Source organism: Sesamum indicum, linkage group LG2 (assembly GCF_000512975.1).
Source record: "Sesamum indicum cultivar Zhongzhi No. 13 linkage group LG2, S_indicum_v1.0, whole genome shotgun sequence".
Lineage (NCBI taxonomy): Eukaryota > Viridiplantae > Streptophyta > Magnoliopsida > Lamiales > Pedaliaceae > Sesamum > Sesamum indicum.
In genome coordinates this window covers 10,063,613-10,072,474 of record NC_026146.1, presented here as the reverse complement: position 1 = coordinate 10,072,474, position 8,862 = coordinate 10,063,613, and the positions used below count along the sequence as shown (strand labels likewise).

The 8,862-nt window shown below is 37.4% G+C and overlaps 2 protein-coding genes across 3 annotated transcripts; one reads left to right on the top strand and one right to left on the bottom strand.

Annotated features, from left to right (window-relative positions):
* On the top strand, nucleotides 1,509-4,269 carry LOC105155688 (DNA repair protein XRCC3 homolog). The gene is made up of 2 exons (XM_011071609.2): nucleotides 1,509-2,644; nucleotides 3,432-4,269. Exon 1 carries the CDS (start codon nucleotides 1,704-1,706, stop codon nucleotides 2,562-2,564), a length of 861 nt encoding a protein of 286 aa, XP_011069911.1. The 5' UTR covers nucleotides 1,509-1,703; the 3' UTR covers nucleotides 2,565-2,644; nucleotides 3,432-4,269.
* On the bottom strand, nucleotides 3,436-8,637 carry LOC105155687. 2 transcript variants are annotated; one of them, XR_002286581.1, is made up of 7 exons: nucleotides 8,233-8,637; nucleotides 7,459-7,573; nucleotides 6,605-7,297; nucleotides 5,969-6,074; nucleotides 4,980-5,045; nucleotides 4,093-4,328; nucleotides 3,436-3,534 (listed from the first exon to the last, which is right to left on the bottom strand). XR_002286581.1 is itself a non-coding variant. In XM_011071608.2 (6 exons), exons 1-5 carry the CDS (start codon nucleotides 8,313-8,315, stop codon nucleotides 5,020-5,022), a joined length of 1,023 nt encoding a protein of 340 aa, XP_011069910.1. In that variant the 5' UTR covers nucleotides 8,316-8,637; the 3' UTR covers nucleotides 4,037-4,328; nucleotides 4,980-5,019. The 2 variants fall into 2 exon arrangements, 1 of the variants encoding a protein (XP_011069910.1); XM_011071608.2 differs by lacking the exon at nucleotides 3,436-3,534 and having other exon boundaries at nucleotides 4,037-4,328.

Genomic DNA, 8,862 nt, shown 5'->3' with positions numbered 1-8,862 from the left:
ACCAAATGTAACAATTTAACAAAATGTAATCATAATTAAAAGTCAAATATACAATAACCTAAGAGCATATAACTAAAATCTTTAAGTAACAAAATATAATAAGTTTTGGGATAATTAAAGTTAAATAATATATAATAATTTAAAATATAATACAACTAAAAGTTTTTAAAAACATTTTGAATGCCAAGCTCCAACTGCAATGACATTTAAAACATTAAATAATTCTGTAGTAGAAATTAAAAACTCAATATTGGTAATAAAACATAAAATAAAAAAATTACAAAAAATATATTAATCAATCATATATATATTCGAACATAATGAAGTTTCCTTTTAAATTAATCTTATTTGTCCATTGAGGCGGCAGAAGAAGAGTAGAGAATAGGAGCAATGGATTATAGAGAACACGAAGAAGAGGAGAGAAGACGAGGAAAACTGAAAGAGAAAGGGGAGATTGACGGAAATTTTAATGGACTTGATTTATTATTAAAACCTAAATCTATTTATGTGTATGTCTTGCGGTTTCTAAATTCTGGAAGGTATCCCCATTAGGGGACTGAAGGGTGTTCCTATAGGGGGACTATACCTGTATATATAGAGGGGGCGTCCCCCTCTGCTAGGACTCTGCATACCTCCTTTATTCTTGGAAGAAAGGGTACAAATATGTGTGAATAAAGCTTGACTTGGTCTTATCTTCAACTGATGAGCCCACAACAACACATCTTTGTCTAGGGGAGGACTCCTTTCGTGCGAAAACTCCTATTTTGCGAAGAGTCTGTTTAGGTTTAAGAGTCCTAGGTTTTTGGGGGAGCCTCCTTAGGGCTGATATGGTCCAATGTGGAAGCTGACCTTGAGGTTGATGAGATGTCACGTGTGAGAGTGGATTGCTACGTGTGTGGGCCTTTTGGGCCGAATACTTATCGGACTTTTATCATGGTCCAAGTAGGGGGGTCTTCTGTCTCCTCCCTTTGCCAATCTGTTTTTCTGAGGGACGCCCCCAAGGCCACCTGCTAATCTGTTTTTCAGAGGGCACACGCTAAGGCCACCTATCAAGTGTTTTTGGGCCTCTCACGACTTGGGCCTCCTAGGATATTACGCATCTCTCGTTTCTTTCTTCTTTTAGAATCATTTAGGGCATTTTTGGACCAGTTTATTTTTATGCACATCAATATATATAATATTTTTTTAAACTTAATTATATATTTAAATTTGCAGTTCGATTTTTTACGATATTTTTTAGTTATAAATCAAAATCAAACCAAAAGTGCAGTGTGTTTTTATTAGAGATTTAAAATTAAGATTTGAAAGATAATTTATAAAAAAACGATTTGATTCGATTTGATACGGATAAATTTGAATTTTTTTTGTTATCATTGCTACTTTTTTTGGCCTCTAATATGGAGTAATTGGAAAAATTCAAATTGAGAAAATAATAAATATCAGTTGTAGTGTTAATTGTAATGTATTTATAACTTAAAGTATTAAAATAATGATATTAACATGAAATTTTCGTCCCTTTCATGGAAAACAACAAACGGCAATGTTCCATCACTAAAGAGGGGGCATACTGTCAAATTAGTTAACTAGTGGGGGTGAATTTGATACTTCCATTAAATCAAGGGGGGCAAAGTGATATTTTCCCCATCTCAGTTCCACACTTAGCGCCTCCCACAACAGATTCAAAGTTCGAAGCAAAAATCAAAATGAGACCAGAAGACCTCCTCCGCCACCCTCTCCCCACCCAAACCCCCAAACTCACTTTCGGCTGCTCCCTCCTCGATCGCCTTCTCGGCGGCGGAATCCCCTGCCACAGTATCACTGAAATAGTCGCCGAGAGCGGCACCGGCAAAACCCAGCTCTCCCTCCAGCTACTTCTCGCAGCCCAGCTCCCCGCCTCTCGTGGCGGCCTCTCCGCCTCCTCGCTTTATCTTCACTCTGAATTTCCATTCCCTTTCCGACGCCTCCACCAGCTCTCCCTCTTTTACAAAACGGACCTCCCCCACGACCCCTTGGAACGCATATTTGTTCAGCCTCTCCACTCCGCCGATCACCTGCTTGACCTTTTGCCTCGCCTGGATTTTCTCGTACCCAAGTTAAATATCAAGCTGATAGTTATTGATTCCGTGGCTGCATTGTTCCGGGGGGAGTTTGAGAATACCCCACTTGAACTAAAGCGGAGATCGAGTATGTTTTTCAAGATATCGTCAAAATTGAGGTTTTATTCCCACAAATTTGGATTAGCGGTTGTGCTGACAAACCAAGTGGTGGATGTGATGCAGTCTTCGGATAATCTGAGGATTGGGAATTCGGCGTTTTTGTGCTCATCTGGGAGGAGAGTTTGTGCAGCATTGGGTTTGTCGTGGGCGAATTGTGTGAACACAAGGCTGTTTATGTGGAGAGAGGAGGGAAGAGTGGGAGAGGACTGTGAAAGTTTTGAAAGAATGCAGACGAGGAGGTTCATTCGAGTTGTTTTTGCACCCCATTTGCCAGATTCTTCTTGTGAGTTTGTAATTAGAAAGGAAGGGGTTTTGGGGTGCATAGATGACAATGGACAAAGAAAATGAAGGTGGAGTTCTCACATTGTAGAATGACCCATTCATCATGAAAGGATGTTGATTTATTGAACAGAGAAGCCATAATTTTGGTAAGGTCCTTGAGCAAGATCGTGTTTGTTTCTGTTACAATTTACATTTTTCCTTCTAGGTGCATTTGTCTTAAGTTTCCATTGCTTAAAGTACCTCTTTTTTGTCTGTTTGAGAGTTGAACAAAATGTTTTCCTCTCTCAAATATAATTTGTATGTGACTTTATGTCCATTGCTTCATCAAGTGTGACCCTAGTACAGAAGTTGAATGTAATTCTGCTCATTAGAGACGACATCACTGCCCATCTGTTTGTAGTAGTGAACGATATCATAAATAACAAAAATACTCAGTACAATATGTCACTATAGAGAAATACTTTTATCAATTCATGGAAGACAAAGTAGGCATTGTGGTAATAAGTGTATTGAAGAAACTTGTTATGTACAAAGAAATCTCAATACTAGATGAGAGGAAGAAACTTGAAGCTTATGTGCATTGATGTTAACCACCATCAGCATTGCCAATTTTCTTGCTATATTCTTAAAGTGCCCGGCTCTTCATGGTTACCTTTAAAATATGCTGTACTGAATTAAACACATGCCTAGCGTCTCATTATTTTCACAAGAAAAGTTCTAGTACAGACACTTGAGATAAAAATTAAACTACTGAAAGATAATCTGTCATTTATCAGTTACTCTGTTCTGTTGTATTTGTCAGCAGATATTCTGCCTAGATCACTATTTTCTGGGCTTTCCTAGGTTTTGTAACATGTCTGAATTAGTGTTCTGCCGAAGAAATATCTCTGGAGGGCATCTCACTGGTTTGTTTTGTTTACCTTTTGTTCTCAGAGTAGATGAAACAAAGACGAATGCCTGTTGCGGTTGTCAATTGCAGACCACGAGACTGGAACAATATAACTGCTTTATGTGTTGGAAGATGGCCTTTTTATGTCTGTGGATAATGTATAGTTTAGAATTAGAAGAATCATGCAACTTCTGCAGTCTGCCTCTATGCTTCTTATGGTTATGCTAGAAAATGGCATGGGCCTTTGTAATTCTTTCAATTTTCATAATGTACTCTTTCATGTATATTTATACAAGTCAAACATGAGCTACACTTTTGTTGATGATTCATATCATGTTATACATATCGCCCTTAGTCAAAATTATCATTTTCCAACTGTCACTTCTACTTTTGAGTTTGCTACTCTACTTCAGGTGGGATACTTTAGAATAATATAAAGTTAAAACATTTATATACTTTTAGTTTAGAGTGGGGCAGGTAGTGCAGATGCCATTAGACCTCAACACCATTTTGGCTGCATTTTTCTGTGGTGGTTGTGTGCAATTCATCAATGCCCTATTTTGTGGTTATTTAAGTTCACATTCCAAATTAACAAGGCAGAACAATGTATAACTTTAGTAAGTAAAAACACCATAGTTACAATGACCTATATCCATCAACACTATTTACATACACATTTCAAAGCAGAATGCCTCATACACATACCTTAAGATAAGCAGTGGTTTGCTTCATGAATTGCATTTGAAGGAAATGATACATCAAATGCTGTGTTCTATGCTTTCTCTATATGTTTGGACAGGTTATGTAGAATATAACTGAATCAATTTGCAGTTTATTATGATTCAAATTGTCATGAGTTGGATTCAGTAGGGAACGGATCATTCAACTAATATGCACAATTGAAAGAAAGAAGCCGTCCATCATCAACACAAGCTGACAACCTGCAATGAAAAATCACAATGAACATTAGCACTCTGAATTCGATTGATTCGATGAGTAAACCTGGGATAATATCAGTCACCATATTCTCCTTGTTAATTATACAGAGAAGTGGAAAATAAATGTGAGTGTATCGAAATAAATAGCATCTAAAATCTTTCCAGGGTAGCATGAGAAAAGCAGAAAAAGAATGGTAGACACATAAGAATCTGGGAATTCCAGCAATCACCAATCGGACCTGTATCTTTCTATGATGCAAACCTGACAGAGATGTTAAATATTAGCCCTGTATGGACTGATTTTCATTTAAGATATAGACATGGTTCTGAGTGCATCAATGTTTTTTGGTCAATGATCATCTTTCATCTCTGCTTGTTCAGGCTTAAAACGCAGCATGATCCAGGATCATTGTCTTTCTTCTCCCTTTAAAAGCCGAATTGTTTGCATAATATCTTCTGAACAGTCCTTTCACCTCTGAATCTTTTCTGGTATCTTCTTTTGGATCTTAAATAATGCATATAAGCAGAGATGTTTGAAATGAAAGTAAAAGACAGCAGTAGATATCCTGCAGGCTCGTCTCCCACCAACACTTAATTTCTTCTTCTTATTCAATCTACCACAACTATCATATATAACAAGTTTGAAATATATACCTCTTTTTTCTTGCTCAGTATTGATGGAGTTCAACATGGCTTAAGTTGTATAGACCAAAAATGGCACTGCAAAAATCAAAAGGAGAAAATTTAGCATGTCCATGGTCACCATCTTCCTTACATACACAGACTAAACTAAGAAAAAGAACCCCAGAGAGTATGATTCTAAAGAAAAAAAATTGAATGCTATATGCATTAAAACATGCTGACAATGGCATCAACAACTTCCTTGATTTCACACAAAAAGTTTTCGTTCTGTTCACAATCGCAGTTTCCTGCAAAGCATGAATGATCATCATGCGAGCTGCTTGAGGGGATCACAGGGATGCATTTCAAACTAGTTCGACTACATGACCAAATGCAAACATAAAAATCATCGTGGCATTGCGTTTCATTTACCCCTGGCTTTTTTTTTCCATTTTTCTTTTCTGATATCATCAAGTCTGCCTTTTTCTCATCCTTCCTCCTGTATAAGGCTTAGGATGTTGCCAAAAGTAGAAAGTATTTCCAAGAAGCTTCCATGTAAGTGCACTACAACCTAGTGCGGCCATCAAAAGACTAAAAGAAAGACCATCCCACTTTGGAATACATCTTCAGATAAGGAACTCCCAGTTCTTTATCGTGGTGTTACTGATTTATACACAAAGGTCAAGCACATGGGTGAAAAAATAAACCACCAATATCCTGAGGAACGGCAAATTACTCAAATAAAAATTGAATCCAAGATCTGTAGTTCTCATCAAGTGCACTTAGCACTACAACTGCTCAACTAAATATCTTCTAGAATACACTATCGTCCATTACAAAACTGCATCTATCACCGATCAACTTGCACGAACGTCCAAATACACCCATCATCACTTTGTGGCAATCAAAGCCCACAGGAGGAAAAGAAAAGGAGAGGTGAACAAGAATATATTTCCATTTTCCTAACAGCCATTATCATTTATTACATATTATCAGTTGATGTTAACAGAGACGGAACGTACCCACTAGAAAAATGGTTAGCATCAATCCGAGTACGAAACGAATAGAATTGACTGGCGACACTTGGGCCACCTGTTGTTGTCTGTGACTTCTTTGACCTCTCAATCGCTGAAAACCGGGGAAAGATGCTCAGTATGTTACAAAAACTATAGCATTAAAAGAAAAAGACATTAAACGAATTATGTTATCAAGGAGCAATGTCATTTTGCATCTCAAAAAGGGCAACCGGTGCTAGAGATTTCGGACTACTTAAAGAGACAAAAGAGAATTTCTCAGTATAGATGGTAATCCACCATATACAGTGAAATGAAACTCAAGCAAAAGAGTAATCCTTATCTCTACATTTAATAGCCAAGTTTACCGCATATAAGGTCTTGTTGTGTTTAGACGAATTCATTATACAGATTTTCTATATCTCTTGACATTATAAAACCTTCAAATGTTAGCTTATATTAGAATAATGATGTTTGCTAGTAAACAACACAAATTAGACCTTTAAGGGTGGTGTATTATAGGTAGAGAAAATGAATAAAAGCAAGATGAAGTAATAAATAAATACTCAATGAGACACAGTTCACCAAATATACCTGCTGTTACAGGAGCAAGCAATCACCACAGGAACTATTGTCAAAACTAACCTGATTTATCCAATTGATCACTTTCAGTTGGGCACGGCTCAGTGCTCCTCCTTTTGCTCCAAGATGGTCTAGACCAACTGAACTCCAAAAGAAAGGTCTGAAAGCTTTCTCCTTGGGAGTTGCTTCGATGAATGCATTCTTCTGTCTATCATCCCTATCAATAACAATCTCCAGGGCATTCCCATCTGGTGAACTCCAGGTTTTGCGATTACTAGCAATTCTATCAGCTTCACGGCTAACTTCATCCCCCATCTCTGGGAGTCTGCTGTCTTCTGGCTGCATGACGCAGTTGGCATCTTCGTTAATTGTGACTTCTTCAGGGCTATTTCCCTGATTTAAGAGTTGGATTTTGGAACCAACTCTGGAACCAAGATTGCTATCTTTTCCCATGTGGTTTTTCTCATTAAGGGAACCAGTTACCACAGCTCCAACAGTTACATCTCCATCTGTGATCCTTTGTGTTGCCCCAGAAGTTCCAGAAAGAAAAACAGCTAAATCATCACATTCTTGTTCATCCAAATTCACCCAGCGAAATGGTTTCTTCCCTTCCTCGTTAAATGATTCCCTCAGTGCTGTTTCAACTTGGGAAATTTGGTATTCTATAGCAGAAAGAAATTGCCTATGCCGGCTAATTTTAATATCATCACCATGACTTCTGTAGCTCATACGAACAGCCCTTTCAAACTCTTCCATCTAAATAATAAAGAACATGTTCATTTTGACATGCAATGCATCAAATTGGGAAAAACAAGACCAACAAAAATTGTTTTATAAGGTTAAGGAGAAGATTCGAAGATGGAGTAGGTAAAACCAAGAAAATTCTAACTTAGCCTGAAACAAAATGAGATACTGACCTGCCATTTCGCAGTGCCTAAAGCCATTTGAAGCTCTCTTCCAAGTTCATCTAAATGCTGAGGCATCAATCCTTCTCTCCTTGCTCTGAGCCATGTCCTATAAGCTGATTCCATTCTGCCAAACCAAAAATACAAGGCAGAAGGCTATTTTCAGTGAATGATTCTCAACTAGTACTTCGACGACCCTGTCAAGCGCGGTGCACTCTACCAAAATCATATATTTGAAACTTGCAATCAAAAGTTACAGTTAAGAACAAACGAAGAAAGAGAAATTGATTAAACTATTTAACTACACATACCATATACAAGAAATCCATCTTATAAGAGTAGGACCCTATAACAAGTTTCATCAAGTTTTCCCTGTCCAAAAGGAAACACTTATACACAACAACTACTCCAGCTATTATCAAACTTTATCTCCAAAACACAACCAATTCATACGAGGAAAGCACACAAATCCAATTCACCCTTACATCAGAGAAAGAAAAAAGAAGATACATCTTTTCAAGACCTCCTTAAGACACTTCAAAGCTCAAATTCCAATCCACCAGGAACGAAAAAAAGATGAAGGCATGAAAACGGAACACCCACAGAAATTGCACGCACAATCAGAAAGAAGCAAACTTTACCTAAGCCAAGGGAAGAATCCGAGAAATAAACCAGACCCAGATCGACATACATTATAAAGAACAGAATCAACACAAAAAGAGGAACAAGAAATGGTCATAAACAAATTTGACGCCCACACACACACACACAAAAACACAAACTTACATGTCGGCAGATTGTTGGACCTCCTCCGCTGCAGAAAAGAAGGTGTCCTTTTGCCATGAATCAAAACTGTTCGCAACCAACATCTTTCCCCCTCTTTTTCTTTCTGCCCAACAAATATCGCAACTTCAACACAAGAGCATATATACAAAGAACTATGTATATATGTATATACACAGTTCTCCTCTTTTGTTTCTCTCTTGTTCGAAAAAGAAATAGAAATTGTTTCTCCCTTTCCTTCTTTGCTAAGCGCAAGCAAAGAAGGAAGAGAGAAAGAAAGGATCAGACAACAGAGGGGAGAGAGAGAGAGAGAGAGAGATGTAAGAAGGAATTCTGTAATTTGTTCTCTTCTCTGCAATTCCTTTTGGGTATGTCTGTTTCTGTGATCTCTTTTTCTTCTTTTTTCCTGTGTTTCAGTTGAGTAATGGGTGGATGAAATAATTTAGTTTTTATTAGGTGCAACCGGGTGCTGGAGTCAATATTGCAGTCAACCACTCATCTTAGCTTCCCAAGACTTTGACTCAAAATTCCTCTAGCAGTAGTTCTTATTTGGGATAATTACACTTTTCTATCTTAAAGTTTAATATAATCATATTTAGATTTCTTATAATTTATAAAATTACATCTAATATT

Excerpts from the sequence above, each read along its gene's own strand:
- LOC105155688 (XM_011071609.2), top strand. The coding sequence starts at position 1,704 with ATGAGACCAGAAGACCTCCTCCGCCACCCTCTCCCCACCCAAACCCCC.
- LOC105155687 (XM_011071608.2), bottom strand. The coding sequence starts at position 8,315 with ATGTTGGTTGCGAACAGTTTTGATTCATGGCAAAAGGACACCTTCTTT. Across the intron at positions 7,574-8,232 it reads GTCCAACAATCTGCCGACAT|AATGGAATCAGCTTATAGGA; the intron begins GTAAGTTTGTGT and ends TTGGTTTGGCAG. Across the intron at positions 7,298-7,458 it reads TAGGCACTGCGAAATGGCAG|ATGGAAGAGTTTGAAAGGGC; the intron begins GTCAGTATCTCA and ends TTTATTATTTAG.